The sequence below is a fragment of the Rhinoraja longicauda genome, chromosome 1, assembly GCF_053455715.1.
Source record: "Rhinoraja longicauda isolate Sanriku21f chromosome 1, sRhiLon1.1, whole genome shotgun sequence".
In the NCBI taxonomy this organism is placed as follows: domain Eukaryota; kingdom Metazoa; phylum Chordata; class Chondrichthyes; order Rajiformes; family Arhynchobatidae; genus Rhinoraja; species Rhinoraja longicauda.
Genome location: NC_135953.1, coordinates 121,616,666 through 121,636,770, shown reverse-complemented (window position 1 = coordinate 121,636,770; position 20,105 = coordinate 121,616,666). Strand labels below are relative to the sequence as shown.

Sequence of the window (20,105 nt, the reverse complement as noted above, 5' to 3'; positions counted from 1 at the left end):
ATATTTTTATTTTACTCTTACTGCATATCACAGTGAAATATAAGCATTACCAATCGGTGGTCAATTGGATTTGATGCAGGATAGGCCAGAAAGAGGGCAAGAAAATATTCAGAGAAAAAAAATAGATGGGAATCTGGTTGCCAAACCAACAAGTGAGTGCTAGTTTACGCTATATATTTCTTGTGTAGGAGAACAAAGAGTGACTGATGGGAAATGGAAAGCAGTTGGCCAAGACAAAGGAGAAATCCAATTACAAATTGAAGTTAGGCAATACCAGCTTGAAGAAAGAACTGGTATAGCAACTGCTCTATCCAAGACTGCAAAAATTGCAGAGTTGTGAATGCAGCGCAGTCCACCACACAAGCCAGCTTCCACCCATCATCGACTCCATCTATCCATCTATACTTCACGCTGCCTCAGTTAGGCAACATCATTTAGGACCACTCACACCCCAGTCATTCTCTCTTTCGCACATACCACCATATTCAAGAACAGCTTCTTTCCTGCTGTAATCAGACTCTTGAACAGACCTTTCGTATGTTAGGGATGAACATCTTAATCTTCCAATCTATCTTGCACTTTTTAAGACTATCACAGTAGCTGTGACACTAAATCCAATACTTCGGTTATTTTCTCTTTTGCACTATTTTCCTGAATAACACGCAAAACAAAGCTCTTCAATTAATCTCGGGACACGTGGTTAAAATAAACCAATAACAGTAATATCCAATAACAAGAAATATCAAACTGACAAACATTCTTATACTTTAAATTAGCGTCACCAATTCTTAAAGGGCAACCATAGTAGTATAAGCCTGCATCTGTCTGATCCTTTACACTAAGAAGTGATTCCAATTTGAAAAAAGATTTAAGCAAGATAAATAAGACTTATAAGGTCACATGTCATTGCAGATTATTTCACTCCCTACTTACAAGGTAGTTGTCAGTTAATACTGCTGACAACGGTTTCTTATGTATACTCATCTGCTGTTGACGTTGGTTCCAATTTGCTTAGTCAATGTCAGTGAGTGCAAATGTAAAACTGAGAACTTTGCAAGCCAGTAGATGCAGCAGCTTGTATTGAGACTGAAAAGCTGGGTTTCCATCATTGTCTTGTGAGGTCTGACTGCTGTCAGTGGAGGCAGTTCCACTGACTTCAATCAGGCTCCTTGATGCCACAGGTGGCCTAAGGGAGCCATGACGTCAAGAAAAATTGTTCTCATGTTGCCTCTGGAATTCAATTCTTCAGGCGTCTGCAGCTGACCCCGTGAATAACCTTGTTCTCTGGAGAGCTGGCACTTCAGATTCAGCTTAGTTTATTGTCAATATTCAACATGAGCACAAACATGAACATAAATAATAGAGAGAATTTGGTTCATTCCGACGGGATGAGGAATTAACAGTCTTGCAAATCAATCTCTCTTTATCTCTTTCACACCAATGCAAGTCACATTTTTGCTCACAATGCCCTTCAACCAGGGGTTATGGGGAAAAGGCAGGAGAATGGGGTTAGGAGGGATAGATTGATCAGCCATGATTGAATGGTGGAGTAGACTAGATGGGCTGAGTGGCCTAATTCTGCCCCTACAATTTATGACCTTATAAACAGCAGAATGGTACAATAATCATAGTGCAATCTGCAGTAGTGCAACAAAAAAACTAAAGTACAATAATGGGATAGAGTTGAGAGTAAGTGTATGAGGCAGAACTTCTGGGAAGGGGGTGTGAAAGAGGTGATTGGTTCAGCAATTAGATAACATTGAAGAAGAAGCTGTTCTTAAGTCTGGATGCCTTGGCTTTCATGTTCCTGGTTCTTCTTCCAGAAGGTAGAAAAGATTATCCTCTTCTCCTGACCTGGCAGGTCATATATCCCATCCTTACTGATCTCTAAATTGCATGCAGTGTCAGTATCTGAGCTGATTGCTTGTGGTGTTAAATCATTCGTTATCTTCCTCGCTCCCCCTCCACGTGGTATCTCCATCTTCAGTTTCTCCCACTGCTGTCTTACCGGGCTGCAGTTGTTTATTAAAAAAAGCCACAAGAGCAGAGGACGTGGAGTAGGAGGGAGATAACAAGTGAATACATCTTCAGAGGAATTTGTGGGGTGAGGGAGAAGTATGAGGTGGAGAGTAAAATCTGAGGACACTATGGTGGTAGTTTTCCATGGACTCAATAATGACCCCTGACAATAGTGGTGAATACTATCCCAACGTTTAAGAAATAGTTAGACAGGTGCATGGATAGGACAGGTTTGGAGGGATATGGACCAGGCGCAGGCAGGTGGGACTAGTGTAGCTGGGATATGTTGGCTGGTGTGGGCAAGTTGGGCCGAATGGCACTGTTTCCACACTGTATTACTCTATGACTCTATGACTATAACTCTAGTTGGTATCAATTTCTTTGACCTCCGGCACTCTGTCCCGAAGTACAAATATCAATAATTTCCCCAAAACAAGATGTTGGACTAACAAGGCTGTAATATTTTTTTTCCTCAATCTCTCTTAGATGTTATATTTGGCGTTTTAAATTTGGCATTTTTATATTTGACAATTTGTTTAATTGAAAAAGCTTTGGAAAATTATATGGAAAGCAACCTTCAATCCCCCACCTTCTCTAAATTCCCAAAATGCAAAACATTATATTTACATAGAATAATTGTAGATTATTTGTTTCTAATACAGCATACTTGTTTACGTTAATCTAGCAGAGTTTTAGTCCTTGTTTATTAATTTATTTCCCTTAAACACCAAATACATTATTTATTTCCTCTAACATGAGAAACCATTACCCGGGGATCTGTTATGTTCTCACTTTCCTTCTGTCAATATTGTGGATGGCATCTGATCACTTTTAGTTTTAGTTCTTTAAGTTTTAAGGGGAACAGTGTGGAAACAGACCCTTCGGCCCAGAGTCCATGCCGACCTGTGATCCCCGTACATCAGTTCTATCCTGCACACTCGGGACAATTTACTGAAGCCAAGTAACCTACAAACTTGTGTGACTTTGGAGTGTGGGAGGAAACCAGAGCACCCAGTTAGGATTGAACCCAGGTCTCTGATGCTGTCTGACAGCAACTCCACACTGTACCACTGGGCCATCAATTGGTTTTTCTTTTTGATAGTGAGAAAGAGGACACTTGTAAAGAACGTGAGCCTACTGCAGTATTGGGGATGGAAGGGATGTCTTGGATAAAATATTTTTGCTGAGATGGTCTCTGAAACAAGAGCTGATTGCGGCTCTGCTAGTCCATGTCTCTTCCTCCTCCTCCCACTTCTGCTTCTCCTCCTGCACACGCTGCTGCCAAGAGAAGCTGGCAAGAAATGCTGAACACGAAACAGTACAGCACAGGAACAGGCCTACAATATCAGCGCCGAACATTATGCTGGAGGAAACTAATCTCCTCTGCCTGCACATGATCCATATCGCCCCACTCCCTGCATATCGATTTGCCTATCTAATTGCCTCATAAATGCCACTATCATATCTGCTCTCACCAGCATCCCTGGAGGCATGTTCCAGGCACCCACCACACTGAGTAAAAAACAAGCACCACACATCTGTAAATGTTGCCCTCTCAGCTTAAAGCTATGTTCTTTGAACTGAAATGTAACTCTTTTTCTCTCTCCACACGTCCTGCCTGACCTGCTGGGTGTTTCGAGCATTTTCCATTTTTATTGCAGGTTTGCAGTATCTGCTTTCTTTTCAACATTCATTTGATATTCTCCTGTGTAGACAGCAGCAAGGAATGATGAATGTTACTGATTTTTTCCTACCAATAATTTTAGAGAAAGTAGATGAAAAAATTATGGATATTGTAATCTTCGGGAATTTTAGAATGGAAAGCTCTTGTAAATCATAACTTTGACAACCGCACACTGGGTGTTGGCCTCTGGCTTGGTACAAGGCTCAATTCTTGTCTCTAGCAACTGGATTAACCACTGACAACCTCGCTGGTGAGGTGAAGGCGTGTGAAATTAAGTTCATATGGGAAGTGCTCCTTGCAAGTGGAACCCGGTGCACTGTCTGCTTCTCTGTCAGCCTCAAAGGAACTTCTAACAACTACACATTTCTGAGGCAGCCATTAACTGTGCTCCTGCAGCATAATCTTTGTATCCAAACGGTGAAGTTATCAGAAAGATAAAATAAACCACAAAACATCCGACAATGATAAATATATCAAGCAAGTCATATGTTTTTAGTAATCCCTGGTGAGGGATCAAACTTGCCCTTTGGTGTTTCAGGGTAGTTTAGCACACGTGAGTCATGTGGGGGAAATCAATGTTGAAAAGCAAATTACATGCAATGTGCTGCTGTTAGTGTAAACTGTGTGCCTGCCTATTCAGAAGGGGAAAGGAGTGGTACACTCAGATAGAATGTGTATACACATCTGCCTGAGGGCCAGACGGTCCCTGTCTCCACAGTCCCTTCCAGCCAATATAAATGCCCTAAATTTAATTTCCCAAGCCCATATCTTTGGTGAGTGTCTTTTTGTGTTTCTCATATCCCTTCAAAGCTGAACTGCAAGACATATGGTGCCTCAAAGCTAGATTTAAATCATTAAGCTGCTTTATTTCACAGGTGGCAAGTAAGGAGATTAAGTTACAGTCAACCTGAATTCGTCTTATTTATTCCAGATAATTTCTCCCCTCAGAAAGGTGAAGAATTTTTTTCCTACATCACACACCCTGTTCCTTTCTTGAACGGACTCACTATCTTGCAGCATCTTTCTGTAGCTTGTTATTGTAACAACTAATCACCTGTATTTTAGCTTGAAGCTTCTGGGCTAAAATTGTGCTAGGGAGTTCTTATTTATAATCATAAATAAGTTTACATTAAGTTTGCAATTTTTTTCAATCTCTTTGTAGATTCTGAATTGAGGATTCCGAATAATATTCATCTCAGTGGATGTGAATAATCTAACCTAAACTGCTGCTTGTCCTGAGATATCCTGACCTGTGGATGGGACAATTATCTGGAATCTCCTTGTACTTCCTCTCACTTTAATTTAGAGTAGGGACGCAGATAAACGATGGTAGAAATACTAAATAAGGAATCCCCATGTAATCGCTATCCCAATGTGAAACAGAATACAAATTACATTGTTCAACAAATTGGTTCATCTGATTTTAATACCTGAAGAAATTTAAAACCACTGTGAACACATTTATGTTTTTCCTTTAAATATAACTCAATTCTTGAAGGAAATAAATGGTCATAAATTCTGAAAAAGTGACTGATGAATAACACCTTCAGATTTGTGGGCAGAAAATATCTATTTCTGTACAAGGATTAATTGGGGATTCTTCTCATTGGATTAGCAAAAGATTAAGCATTATGTGAATGTTGGGACAAAAATAGCAAATTAGTCTGCCAAATCATTAATATTTAAGGCAGCTTAGTTTACAGATTAAACTGTCGATCATAAAGACGCAGGACTGATTCAGGCAAGACCGGAGAGTTCACTTTGAAAGAAAGTCTCCCACAATTTGCAACAGGTGAATTTTCTGAAAGTATCTTAAATTTCTTCAAGTAAGTGATATTTTCTTAAGCTTCCAGCAATCTCAGCTGTGCTAAAATAAAAAACAAATTATTTTCCTGATGAGTGATGATGCTTAATGCATATGTTCAAAATATTGATATTTGAGTGCTAACGTAAATGGATAAGAGTAAAAGTCAACTCATTTTGATCGGAGCTATGTGGATCTGGTACAGGAAGGGGTAGATTAGCCATGATCATACAGAATGGTGGATAGGCTTTAGGGTCCTGGTGCATTCTCCAGTGCATATTATCTCATGTTCTAAAGGTTTTTTGTCAACTCTCAGCATCTCCTGGAATGGTACCATGGCCTGGAAATTCGCAATGCTCATTATTACACTGTAAAAATGATTGTATTACATGCAATTTTGAGATTGGAAAAATGCAGCAATGTGCATACTGCATCGATCCACATGGTTGTGAATGAAATTGTGGTCACAGCTATCAGGCTACCCTGGCTATGAAAGAGCAAGCCCTCCAATATGGAGCGGGTTCATCTCACTGGTTGCATCTGCTCTTCCAACACTTATAATAGTAGCTGTTGAGGGAGGAACACCAACAGGAAGCTGAATAATGTAAGCATGATCCAATAGACAAGAAACTGAATATTACAGACTTAGATAGTCCAAGCCTGTGAAGCATTGCTGATCAGAGAAGGCAGGCTATGATCAGGCTAAAGCTTCCCTGGTGGATATTTCTATGCCACCTGTGCTGCCCTCCCTGAGTTACACACACCTTTTCCGAAGCCCTTGTGAAAGAGTTGCTGCTACCAAGGGTGTTATTACTGAGATAGTTGTAATGTAAGGGTTAAAACCGGCTTTTCAGCCAAAATGTTGTCGCCATTTAGCCCTCACCGAGCAAGCAGGCTCTCTTAGGTGCAACTAAATCAATTAAGTGCTGAGGAAAATAATTTAGCTCGCTTGGAAGAACGTGGGAATCACGAGGCTGCCAATCTATGCAGCCTCACAGGCATATAGTGATAAGACAAGACAAATGTTTCTTCCCAGAGACATCTGAGATTTAGCTTGATTAAAATCACTCCTATTCCAATGTCTAATTTCAGAAAACAACATTAACCGTTGTTTGTAGTTTGGGGAAGAATTGCAGGCTTATTGAGTACATGTGCATGCTGTGCATGAGCTCACTGCACTAGGATAGCAGTGTGAATGGATGATCGGTGGTCGGCATGGGCTCGATGGGATGGTTTAATTCCTGCAACTCTGAGATGTGAGAATGAAGGTAATGTTTTTTGTTCTTCACAGGATGTATTGCTCCAGGTTTGTCCTGCTGACGATGGTTATCGTGTTTGTGAAGGATTCCCTTGCCACCTCCTGCGTCGTTGATAAATTCCATGTAAAGAATGGATTTGACAAAAAAAGAGTACGTTTTTACTTACGTTTTTTAAAAAAATACAGTAAATTATAAAATAATGTTAGAAATTCTTGTGGGTAAAAAACAGGATTTTAGATCTAGGATCATGTTGCCATTGAAGCAACTCCTGCCAAACCTGATGAATGCTCCCTGGGTGGAGAAAGCAATTGTGGAGATGGAAGTGGGGGTGGGGGGTGGTGGTGAGAAATGTACAGTATGCTCTTTTCATCTATAGCTTGTTTTTTAAAAAGATTTTTTTAGATTTAGAGATACAGCGCGGAAACAGGCCCTTCGGCCCACCGAGTCGGCGCCTCCCAGCGATCCCCGCACATTAACACTATCCTACACTAGGGACAATTTTTACATTTACCCAGTCAATTAACCTACATACCTGTACGTCTTTGGAGTGTGGGAGGAAACCGAAGATCTCGGAGAAAACCCACGCAAGTCACGGGGAGAACGTACAAACTCGGTACAGACGGCGCCCGTAGCCAGGATCGAACCCGAGTCTCCGGCGCTGCATTCGCTGTAAGGCAGCAACTCTACTGCTGCGCCACCGTGCCGTAATCGGAGCTAACTGTGAAACTGAGGAAAGCAGATGTAAGAAAGATGGTTAGACATGGCAATACAGCGCCAGCCTTGGCTTTGCACAGTGGTGCAGTGATGTCTGCTCCAGTTGCATGAACATTTCTTTCTCCAGTGGCGTAAGCTGTTTTAGTCACAATTTTGTATCTCAAACTGATTTGATTTTTTAAAAACTTTTTTTATTTTACATTTTTTCAACATTATTTTTGCTGGTACCAATGATTCTATGGCATCTTACCTTGCACAAGAGAGGAGGTTGAATATTATGCTACGATTTCCTGCAGTGGGCTTGAGAGTTGGCAGAGTGTGTAAGCTGGGTGATCTGGCTGGAGGGTAGGTACGTGAAGCTGCAGAATGTTAGATCCTTTCCGACAGCTGATGCCCATTCACTGCTCATGAATTATTCCATTGGTTGGCACAATGTTTACTCAGTGTAAGGCGAAAGGAGGTCTGCAGTTGGAAAGACTCCCAGGACTGACATGAAAGGACATTGTGCAGCCCTGTTCTCAGTCCTTATCGATAGATGAGATATAAGGTAGAGATTTTTAAAGAAACATTCAGTATTCATGGGTATGAGGTCTCTTGAACTTTGTGAGTTACTGCTTCCAACTCCTTGAGGCCAAATTCCTGCCCTGACGTGGCCTTCTGCTGCCACTGGCTGGTGGACTAGTGTCACTTGAATTCTGGGTGGTGCCCATCTGCCTCTACAAAAATGAATAATCACCATGACCTTTTTGAGCGGCACGGTGCCGCAGCGATAGAGTTGCTGCCTTGCAGACCCGGGTTCGATCTCGACTATGGGTGCTGTCTGTATGGAGTTTGCACGTTCTCCCTGTGACCGCATGGGTTTTCTCCGGGTGCTCCGGTTTCCTCCCACACTCCAAAGACCTAGGTTCATTCGCTTGGTATAAGTGTAAATTGTCTGAAGAAGGGTCTCGACCCAAAACGTCACCCATTCCTTCTCTCCCGAGATGCTGCCTGACCTGCTGAGTTACTCCAGCATTTTGTGAATAAATCGATTTGTACCAGCATCTACAGTTATTTTCTTATACTATATAAATTGTCCCTAGTGTGTGTGTTAATGTGCGGGGATCGCTGGTCGGTGCGGACTCGATGGGCCGAAGGGCCTGTTTCTGCGCTGTGTCTCTAAACTAAACTTAAGCGTAAAGACTGGAAGAGTGAAATAAGCAACTACTTTGAGCCTCTTGCATAGTTTGTCTCGAGGTCCCATTGCAGGAGACTACCAAGAGAATTCCAGGCATATGGTGCAAACTAAAGCCCAACCCAATGGACTTTGTGGAGAGAATCCACAATTGTGAATTGATTTTTGAATGATCTTTTTAAACATATGTAAGTCGATCAGGGACTATAGTCTCTATGTTTCATAAATTGCAGTATTCTGGTAAATGGTATGCTCTGGCAAAGAAAGACCCAGAGGGGCTCTTCCTTCAGGACAACATCTCGGCTGAATATTTTGTGGATGATGAAGGAATTATGACAGCCTCTTCAAAGGGACGAGTAAAGATTTTTGGGTGAGTCTCATTTTACCACCATTTCGGATTGATGCTGAATAGATGCATCAAGCAAAGTTCAAAGTAATTATTTAATTAACGATATTCAACGTTACTCTTTTAATATCTTAGGTACAGTGCTGTAACAGAGTTGGAGTAAGATTAAATGAAGATACGTTTTAATTTATTTATTAATATTGAATATTAAACATCTTATTCTGACAAATCAAATTTAAATATTAAACATATAATTCTGACAAATTACATTTTCCATAAGTTGCTTTTTAAGCTGTTTACATAAGGATTCCAATTAATATTATGTTTCTAGTTTGAATGTACATTAATCTATATAGTTTGACAAACCCACCACCAGATAGAAATCTACCATTAGATCTACCAACCTTTGGAACCTGAGTTGTCCAAGCTTACACTTTTAAAGCTGGTCTGCTCTAATGATACATGAAAGATTACAAAATGATCGAATCAGAAAGAAATCACGTAAAACCATATCAATCAATATAATTGGCTTCTTCTCCTGGGATATAAAGTATTATGAGATTGAATAAAACATTTCTTCACTGCTCATGTTTTAACTTTGTAACTGTTACTTTCTACATGAACTGTGTGCTTGACCATTTACCGGTAGGTTCTGGGTGATCTGTGCCGATATGGCAGCTCAATATAATGTACCTAATCCTCTAGAACCAGGGAAAATGGAGATGACTTACCAGGGGCTTGCAAGTTACCTGTCCAGCGGAGGTGCGTGGATGACAACACTCATATTTTTATAGATTAGACTAAGATTAAACCTAAATAGCTTAATTTACCACTGATATTTATTTTCTTTAATAGACATCCTTTTGTAAAATCTCGTGGATGACTGTAATAAGTTATTTCTACCAGAGGCAATGTTACTGAGACATAAAGATAAATCCAAGTCTACATTGTAATGGTGTACTGAAGCCACAATATGGTGGATTGGAAGCATGGTTACCTTGTTGATATAGGAATTAGCCTCTCCAGCAATACTAGCGATACTTGGAGCATTCTATGTGAAAATCGACTCGCGTAATTCGTTAAAAAAGACACAAAGTGCTGGAATAACAGCGGGTCAGGCAGCATCCTTGGAGAATTCCAACATTCCGTCTGAAGAAGGGCCCTGACCAGAAGTGTCACCTATCCATGTTCTCCAGATGTGCTGCCTGACTCTCTCAGTTACTCCAGCACTTTGTGTCTTTTTTGATAAACCCGCATCTGCAGTTCCTTATGTCTCTGTGTGATTAGGATCTTATAGTTTTTACAGAACTCATCTTCCATTTGGACTGAGCCAGCCTTTAGTGTTAGCCAGCATGAAGGCCCCGTCATCATTCCATATAAAAATATCATATAGTTCCGGTTTAGTTTGCATGTTTTATATTTCTGGTCCAAACCTTTAAGTGATCTTTCGATCTCTTTTTCTCTTTTGTATGTTCATACTGCCAGCACTGACAACATTTTCATAATTGTTTTTAATGCCTTTGCTTGACATTTACCTATGCCTCACAAATAAAGTTGTTCCAGAACCTATGGGTGGTCAGGTAGGAGATGGGAGACGAAGGGGCTTCCATGGGCTCATAGTGAAGAAGCCCAAGGATCACAAATGTTCTTTCTCCACTTTGATTGTTTATGGGCCAGGGATCCATGAGAGTGTTCCCTTTTTTAAGGAGGCTTTGAGAGCACCCATGAGTGTTTCCTTTATTCGCCTGGCAATCCCATGAATTGAGGAAGATTGGAATAGTGTGCTTCATTTCGAAGGCTGGTGTTGGGTATATGAATGAGGTGGCCTGACAATTGAGTTTGAAGTATTCAACAAGCACAACATGACCCTCACCACATAGCTACTGGCCGACCTGATAGCAGTGATTCCCACCTTCCTGTAAAGTTCAAAGGCATGGACTACTTGCAGCAGGCACCACAAATCACCAAAACGTTGATTTCTCCAACGTTTTCCCTGCCAAATCCACTGACAGGATAAACAAACCAAATATAATGTTCCCTCTCAATCCACAACCTCAGCATTAAGGCTCTAATCACTCAACCATCTCCAATGAGTGGACACCATCATTCATTCCCATGATACCAGACAGACAATTTACTCCAAGCTCTTCCATGGCTGGCATTTGGGAAGCACCTCTTCTGGGCGGCACAGTGAAGCTGGTAGAGCTGCTGCTTCAGTGCCAGACCTGGGTTCAAACCTAATCTCAGAAGCTGTCTGTGTGGAGTTTGTACGTTCTTCTGGCGACTGTGTGGATTTCCTCTGCCTGCTCCAATTTCCTCCCAAACCCAAAGACATATGAGCTTGTAGGTTCATTGGCCTCAGTAAATTGCACCAGGTCTGTAGGTTCATTGGCCTCAGTGGATGTAGGGAGTGGATGTGAGAGTGGGATAATATGGAACTGGTCTGAATGGGTGATCGATGGTTGGCGTGGACTTGGAGGGCTGTAGGGATGTTTCCATGCTGTATCGTTCATCAATCATAACTGAGAAAGAATCTACGGGGCACTAGGGAGGCTGGCATAAATCTAATCTTAAACTACAGCATTCTCAGCACTACCTCTGGGTCTGGTTGTGACTATTACCACTACAGTTTAAGATAAAACTAGAGGACATAGAAGTAGGGGGAGAGTTAAGAGATTCATAGGGGAGCTGAGAGGACTTTTTTTCACCCTGAGAGTAGCGAATACCTAAGATTCCCTGCCTGAGAGAGCAATGGTAATAGAGTTGAAGACAATATTTAAGGCGTGTCGACGAATTGCCTTTAGTGCAGAAGGCTATGGGCCAAGTGCTGGAAGAGTGGATATTTACAGATGGGTGGGCATGTACATGGTGTGTTGAAGAGCCTGATTCCACGTTGACTCTATGATTTTTTGCCACTGCTTCCTTGTGACTTGCCCCTGATTGAACAAGTGTTGATGTTCACACCTGGGCCACAGTTTCACCTTCACCTTCACCATGGTCTGGCCCTTACTATCAGTTTGGCAGCAATGTGATCAGATGAGGGGGGTATAGATTATAAATCAGAAAGAGGAGAGGAAGAGGAGTTTGGACAGAGCCAGCTACTATCAAACCCTCTCCTTTCCTTTTCTCCGAGCTGCAAACTAATTAAGGAAGCCTTCAGCCAAGTCAGCCTCCAATTCAGTGTTCAACAACTGTGACCACAATTTCCAATCTTCTTACTGACATATAGAAACAGAAAAAGATCCAGGAGTAGGCCATTCGGCCCTTCAAGCCTACACCACAATTCAATATGATCAAGGCTGGTCATCCAAAATCAGTACTCCATTCCTGTTTACTTCCCATATCACTTGATTCCGTTAGCCCTAAAAGCTCTCTCTTGAAAACATTCAGTGAATTGGCCTCCACTGCCGTCTGTGACAGTATATTATCTTCTCCTAATCACATAACAATGGGAGGCTCAGTAGTGCAGCTGGTAGAGCATCTCACAGCACCGGAGACCTGGCTCAATCCCGGCCTCAGATCCTGTCTGTGTGGAGTTTGCATGTTTCCCCCTATGACCACGGGTGCCCTGGTTCTCTCTCATATCATGATGATGTGCAGGTTGTTAGGCTATTTTCCCACTGTAAATGGTCCCTAATGTGTAAGTGAGAGAATCGGGAGTGGATGAGAATGTGGGATTAGCACAGGACGAGTGTAAACGGGCGGTTGATGGGTAGTGCAGAATCAGAGACTACTTCCCTTCTCCGCCTATGACTCTATAACAATGACAGGGCAAAATAAACTCCTCCAAAATCACTGATTAGTCATAGAATCATACAGTGCAGAAACATGCCCAATCTGACCATGCTCACTAAAATACCCAATCTAAACTAGTCCCATTTAGCCACATTTGGCCCACATCCTTCTAGGCCCTTCCTATCTGTAAACCTGTATTGTGAGTGAATTATTCAATAATAGTGGATCTTCATACAACATTTTTATCAATAGTAACATTGAGAAACTCCATTTTCCAAATGCAAGTAGATTCTGTTGATATCATTTGGAAGTACTAAATGTAATATCTGCAGTCCCTTGTGGCTCCACAACATGATCAGCTACTGAGCGGTGTTTTGTGTTCCCTAGGTGACCAGTATTGGGTGATTGACACTGACTATGATAATTATGCCGTCACATATGCCTGCCGCCGGCAGAAGGCGGATGGAACCTGTGATGATGGCTACTCCCTCATCTTCTCCCGCAACCCTCATGGTTTTCCACCAAACATCAAGCGTATCGTGCGTCAGAAACAAGAGGAGATTTGCCTCACTGGGCAGTTTGAACCAGTGCTGCAGTCAGGTGAGTAACTCCTCCACCACTGGCCCAGCTCTTCCACAGCTGCCACAGCACGGCTGCTGTGCATCTTATCTTCAAAGCAATATGCAGCAACACCAAGGCTTCTGAAATGGCCCTTTGCCCTCTCTGCGTGCTCCCAGCCTGAAGGGTCTCGACCCGAAACGTCACCCATTCCTTCTCTCCAGAGATGCTGTCTGGCCCGCTGAGTCACTCCAGCATTTTGTGCCTATCGTTGGTGTAAGCCAGCATCTGCAGTTCCTTCCCACACACCCAGCCTGAAAGCCATGACCTCCACCAGCCAAAAGGATGAGGACAACAGGAAAAAGGGTAATGTCAAAACCTGTGTGCTTCCTTCCTGGCCACAACCATCCTAATTTTGGAAAAAAATCACTAGGTCTTTATCTGCATTGGGCCAAAATTCCATAAAGTACTGACAGCACTTTAGAAACACATGGAAAAGAAAGGACATTTTTTCTAGAGGTTGGCTCACAGCTTCAGGCTGAGTGGCACAAGGTGAAGGCATTGCTTAAAAAGGACAGAGTGGGGAATATGTCCATGGGTTAGCACAGAGTAGTACAGCACAGGAACAGTCCCTTCAGCCTGATGTCTGTGCCAAACATGATACCAAGATAAACTAATCTTACTCACATGCACATGATACAAATCCCTCCATTCCCTGCATATCCCTGTGCCAATGTAAAAGTCTCTTTAACGCCACTATTGTATGTGCTTTATTACCACCTCTAGCAGCCTGTTCCAGGTACCCACCACTCTGTGTAAAAAAACTTGTTTCTCACAGCTCCTTTTAACTTTGCCCCTCTTACTTTAAAGCTATGCCCTCTTGTCTTTTGTCATTTCCACTCTGGGAAACATGTTCTGGGCGTGTTGGGGTTGGTGCCCAAGTATTTTCAAAACTGATAAATACATATTAAAGAGGACCTATCCGATGCATGCTCTTAGACCCAGTCTACAGGGATCTTGTTCAGGCAGGCTTTGCATGCATAGACATGTCCAGGCAGACTACACATGATTGAAAATCAGTGGGTCAGATGCACAGTAGACCTGCAGGGAAAAATTGCACTTTGTGAGCCTTCCTATCTCTTTTAATTGGAATATACTGAGTTTATTTTCCATTTAAAAGACATTTGGACAGGTACATGGATGGGGAAGATTTAAGAAGATAACTGCAGATGCTGGTACTAATCGCAGGTATTTATTCACAAAATGCTGGAGTAACTCAGCAGGTCAGGCAGCATCTCGGGAGAGAAGGAATGGGTGACGTTTCGGGTCGAGACTGGTCTGAAGAAGGGTCTCAACCCGAAACGTCACCCATTCCTTCTCTCCCGAAATGCTGCCTGACCTGCTGAGTTACTCCAGCATTTTGGGAAAGATTTAGAGGGGTGTGGGTCAAATGCGGACAGTTGGGACTAGTGTAGATGGGGCATCTTGGTCGGCGTGGGCAAATTAGGCCAAAGGGCCTGTATCCATGCTGTACCTCTCTATGTAAATGCTGCAAATTCTGGACTATGGAGATTTAGGTTCAATATTATTATTATAGTAATCTAAGAGTCCCAATTTAATTCTCATATTTTTCTTTTTTTCAGGTGCTTGCCCTTAAAGATTCTTACGGGAGAGACAACGTGTCTGCAGCTGAAACCTAAAGCTTCATTATAAACTATGTTACATTGAGAGAGGTTGAACCAGTGGATGCAAAACCATTAGATCTTCTCAACACGTTCGGTTCAGAAATAGTTGGTTTACAGTCTAAAGCTTTTTTTTGAAATTGTTAGTAACAGACTCATAAAAAGTATTTTAAACACTTGCCCTTCACATTAATAGACTTTTGGCATTAAACAGTAATTAAAAATGAAATGAACTTCATTATAATTTTCTCTTTGTCGAATCGTAGACAAATGTGACTGTTTACTAGGAAAAACCATGACAAAGACCATTTATTCTCAAACAATTATGGAAATATATTGTTGATGTCATAGAGTATGTGTATCCAGAGACAGATATAACTGTGAATTTTATGATTAAATATATCTGCTGAAGGATTGTAACCAGTTTTCATTTCAGTAATCGAGGTTCGTCCCACATGATGCACTGGCAGCCACTTCCCTTGTAATACACCGTGGTCGATAGAATGAACAGAGAGCCCTTGTGTAGACAAACTGTTCAATGAGGAAGGTGGGTGAACATTGTGAGGAGTCATAGTTTCAGTGAGGCATCCACGTTGTGACCTGTCCCTTGCAGTAGCCACGACACACCTCCCAATTAAGTGGTGGGTTGGATTTAAATAAAGCCTGCTACCTTTAAAAAGTACACGAGAAAAGAGATGTGAAACTGAATTAACAGAAATTGTTGGGAATATTGAACAAGGTGCGCCACCACTGTTTAGAGAGAAACAGAGTTAGCATTTCAGGTTGGCAATCAGATATGGAACACAGAGATTAGTCAAACCTTAAGGTGCTGAGAGAGTGAGGATAGAAGAACAAAAACAATAGGCCAATGATAGGGTGGAGAAGGCAGGAGAGACAAAAGGGAGAATGGTAAATGCCAGGGCAGCGACCCGAAGGTCGGAAGCTGGGGCTACCCCTCCACCCATCCTCACCCCCCTCACCCATCCGCCCCCCTCCACCACCCTCTCCCCACCATCAACACCACCTCCTTCTTCCCCAGAGTTGCCGACATACTCCACTTGAAAGCGACAGTAAGTGAGAGGGGCGGGAGCCCCAGTGACCGAGGGAGCACACTGAAAGACAAAGTGCTGGAGTAACTCAGCCGACTGAATCACTCTGAGGGAGGGTCCCAATGTCACCTATTCATGTTCTCCAGAGATCCTGACCCGCTGAATTACTCCCAGCACTTTGTCAGCTTTCAATGGGTGAAGAAGGGCTCGCAGGTGCACCTTGCGAGTTGGGAGTGGGGTTGGAAGCTGGGGCTCTAAACGGCAGAGAACAGTATGAGTGAGCTAGGGATGTTTGCCTTTTATATTTGTTTTATTTAAGTTTCTGAAACTCTCATTAATCTCATGTTCAGTTCTGACCAATTCAGGGAAACCGTTACCCGTGATGAAAGGACTTGTGGACTTTTCTCATTAATGAATCGCAGTGCAAATTTATTGGCGATTTATAAAAAAGACCAATAGAATTTTATTATTAAACTTAATTAAAAATATTCCATTCATGATGTCATTTTGAAATAAGAATCATTTGGCTTGCATTGCCATGTGATCTTAGATAATTATCTGCTTAGAGCAGACTCATGTATGTACATATTGATATTACAATTGTTCCTCATAAACATTTAGTAATATTTCCCTTCAATGTATTTAACAGGGTTGGAATATTTTCCAGCTTTGCCCCAGTAATTCACTGCACGAATCTGGTAGAAGCCGGACACCTGTGAAAGATCTGTCAGAGGCAGAAAAGATAACATGAGAAGTGATAAAAAAGATATTTTGCCCTCAAATTTCTTGAAGATGAACGATTGCACCTTAAAACCTCTAATAGGCTGGAACATGATATTCTTCTTGAATCAAACCAATGAACTCTTTTTTTGAGTGGGCTTTTAACTTGGAAGAGCCCCCCCCCCCCTCCCCTCCCCTCATGAAGGTGTACTGCAAAGTGGACTTCCTTTTCTTGCTCGAGAGAATAACGTGGTGAATATTATTGTCATAATAGATATAAGGCTAGTCTCCAGAAGGCGCCGAGGCCAAGATTGTATATCCTTGCTTGTTAGTGTTGACATACTCTTTTACTGTAAAAAAAAATGGGGTATACTGCTGCCTGTTCTGCTGGCCTTTCATCATGATAGAAAGAGGAGGGTCTTCAGCAAAGACAAACTTAGCAGTGGAGGCAGGGAAAAGGACTACCCACATCCCAATTTTCCACTGCGTACCTCATTCTTTTGAAATATCAAATTCTCTCTCAAAATAGATTAATTTACTGTAATTTGTGGTTAACTTTTTCATCTCAGCTAGGTTATCTGATAAAGTACTTCAGGAAAAGTTGTCAGCCTCCCATTCAGGACAGGAAAAAGTGAAGGACAATTTCCTGCATTTTTGTTCTTTTAATCATTGTTTCACCAAATATCTTCAAAAATATTTCTTGTGCCGAAAACAAGAAACAAACAAAAGGTAAAGAATATCAAGTTAAATAACCATTTTGTTGGAAATTATAATGGAACATAATCTATAAGGAGTTCTGGTTTGTGTTTTGTGCTATGCAAATGCTTCAACAAAGAAAAACTGGAATAAAATCAGGGGAATTACTTGATCTAGAGCAAAAGTTACATTTCTGCAGCAACATTATACATAAGCACAACATATAGAGAAATTACAATTGTATTTTCATCCCATATTTTCCATCTGCGCCAACAAAAGTGTTTTAACTTTGAGATTTTAATGTGAATTGTGTCATGTGTGGATCATGGTTAAAAAGTCAAATACATTTATACTGTACTATTTGGATAAATTCATTGTGTAAGCAGAAGCAAAAATACATTACTAACCTTTTCTCTTGCTGAATGGAGCATATACAAAAATGGTAAATATAGTGTCCTTATCATTAATTCTTTTGTAAACTTTTCCATCAATTGAAAACTCTACTTCAAATGTTTTTAAACATCTGTAATAGAATGAAGAAAAATAGTAGCCATATCTTAGCTTCAATTTAAAATAACAAATACTGATTATTGATATTTACAATTACATTAAAATGAAGTTCCTGCTAGGGAAGTTGGGAGGGTTACTGGCGATGTTTGAAGACAGTCGTTATTACAGTCGGGGAGGTGCTGTTCATCCTCAGACATATGAAGGTAGATAAACCTCCTGTGCTTGATCAGATATATCCAAGGACACTGGAAAGCTGGAGATAACATTGCAGGAGCCCTGGCTGAGTTATATGTTAGACATAGGTGAAGTGCCGGAAGATTCGAGGGAGGCTAAAAGCAGAATCAATAAGGCTAGCGTGGTGTTTAACATGGTCAGGAAGATCTGGAGTTCAAAACACACCTCAATCAACACCAAAATACGCATCTTTAACTCAAATGTGAAGCAGGTGATGCTGTATGGATCAGAGACATGGAAAACAACAAAACACACAACAAACAAGCTGTAAACATTCATTAACACCTGCCTCAGGAGAATACTTTTTAGGAATTGCTGCAAAGAAAACCTTGGGAACTAAAGATCTGTGAATCTAAGAACCGTGGTAGGAAAGTTACTGGAGAGGATTCTGAGTGATAAGATATATGCGCATTTGATGAGATAATGGATGATCAAGGATTGGGTATGGTTTTGTAAGTGGGAGTTTGTGTCTCACAAATTTGATTGAGGTTTTTGAAGAGGTAATCATAAAGACTGATTCAAGCAGGGCCATGGGTATAATCTATATGGGTTTCAGCAAGACCTCTAAAAATATTCCACGTGGTAAACTGCTCTGGAGAATGAGATTCCATGGGATCCAGGTAAAGATAGCTAACTGGATCCAGAATTAGCTTCATGGTAGGAAGCAGAGGATGGTGGGGGAAAGTTGTTTTTTGGACTGGTGGCATGTGATTCATAGTGTGCCTCAGGGATCGGTGCTGGGCCCATTGCTGTTTGTCATCTATATCAACAATTTAGATGAGTATCTACATGGCATGATCAAGTTCACACTAAGATAGGTGACATGCAAACACAAGCAAAGGGGATTAGCTTAGATGGGATATTTTGATCGGCATAGACGATTTGGGCCGAGGGGCCTGTTTCAGCCTGTATTATTTCTCTGGAACAAAGTCAATTAGAAGTTCCTGTTGGTGAAAACTTCACCCAGATCAAGGTGACTGGATGTTCAACTTGGCCTCATTAAGCTGCAGTGCTGTTGTTCTGGAACAAGAGTTGTTAGTGCTTCAGTCTCCCGAGCCTCTTGTGCAGTCTTCCCCAGGCCTCCTCATGCAATGCCTTGCTTAGTTGGCCCCATATAGGATCCTGGTCCCACAGAGGATCATGATCTGAAGACAGCGGTTTTCTACCAATTTTCTTGTTGGTGTCTTGATTCAAATTGTTAATTCACTGACTGTTTTAAGGGGTGCTCACCTCCTTATTCATTGAAGGCTTTCCGCGGAGCATTGTGAAATGCTGCAGAAAGACATTTGGCCTCGCTCTCTTGCCTGGTTTGTCTCTATTGAGGTCAGGTTTATACTTGCTTTCAACTTCCTTGCACAGGATTTCCCTAGTGATCTCATGCAGATCCCCACCATGTCGTATAATTTGCTCTTCACTGATGCATCAGAGTCAACTGGGCTCTGCTTACATGAGGATATATTGATTTCAGTTGAAAACTGAGATCTCCGGCACAATAACTGGTCAGCTGCCTTCTCATGAGTGCGGTTAATCAACAACCTTGTGCCCAAAAGTATTGACCTTAATAGTCTGGACATTATCCTCATCAGGAAATGTGTCACTCCTTCAAAGTTCTGGTGCTTATAGATCATGAGAAGAATTTCTTTATGGAGAGCTATTTTTCCAGCACCACACATGTCCATGATGAGAGGGAGGCATTTTCCAGAGCTAGTCACTGTACTGAGGGACGGATCCTGGGAGACAGGGCAGATACTCTTTATTTCCATGGTTTGTCTGACCACAGCAGCTGGTTTGTGAATGCCACAGGGAATGCTAGCTCCATATTCTGCTGCCAGCACCCATTCAGATGAAGGCATATCATATGTCTTATCAGGTGCGAAGACTTCATCACTGTGCACCGCATGCCACACAACACAAGACAGCT

General features: G+C 41.7%; 2 protein-coding genes across 7 annotated transcripts in view; one reads left to right on the top strand and one right to left on the bottom strand.

The window, feature by feature from the left end:
- Positions 1-5,422: 5,422 nt before the first annotated feature.
- rbp4l (retinol binding protein 4, like) lies at positions 5,423-15,377 on the top strand. Of its 3 annotated transcripts, none has more exons than XM_078405663.1 (6): positions 5,423-5,495; positions 6,799-6,916; positions 8,888-9,024; positions 9,650-9,762; positions 13,123-13,335; positions 14,937-15,377. In XM_078405663.1, the coding sequence occupies exons 2-6, from the start codon at positions 6,800-6,802 to the stop codon at positions 14,948-14,950; spliced, it is 594 nt and encodes a 197-aa protein (XP_078261789.1). In that variant the 5' UTR covers positions 5,423-5,495; position 6,799; the 3' UTR covers positions 14,951-15,377. The 3 variants fall into 3 exon arrangements, with proteins under 3 accessions (XP_078261789.1, XP_078261806.1, XP_078261797.1); XM_078405680.1 differs by having other exon boundaries at positions 5,429-5,529; XM_078405671.1 differs by lacking the exons at positions 5,423-5,495; positions 6,799-6,916 and adding an exon at positions 6,649-6,775.
- Positions 15,378-16,518: 1,141 nt separating this feature from the next.
- idua (alpha-L-iduronidase) overlaps positions 16,519-20,105 on the bottom strand; it is a 156,280-nt gene continuing 152,693 nt past the window's right edge. For all 4 annotated transcript variants that reach the window (XM_078405757.1, XM_078405744.1, XM_078405751.1 and 1 more), the window contains 2 exons: positions 17,848-17,963; positions 16,519-16,748 (listed from right to left, as the gene is read on the bottom strand). In XM_078405757.1, coding sequence (XP_078261883.1) covers positions 16,642-16,748; positions 17,848-17,963 — 223 coding nt within the window. In that variant the 3' untranslated portion in view covers positions 16,519-16,641. The remainder of the gene's footprint in view (positions 16,749-17,847; positions 17,964-20,105) is intronic.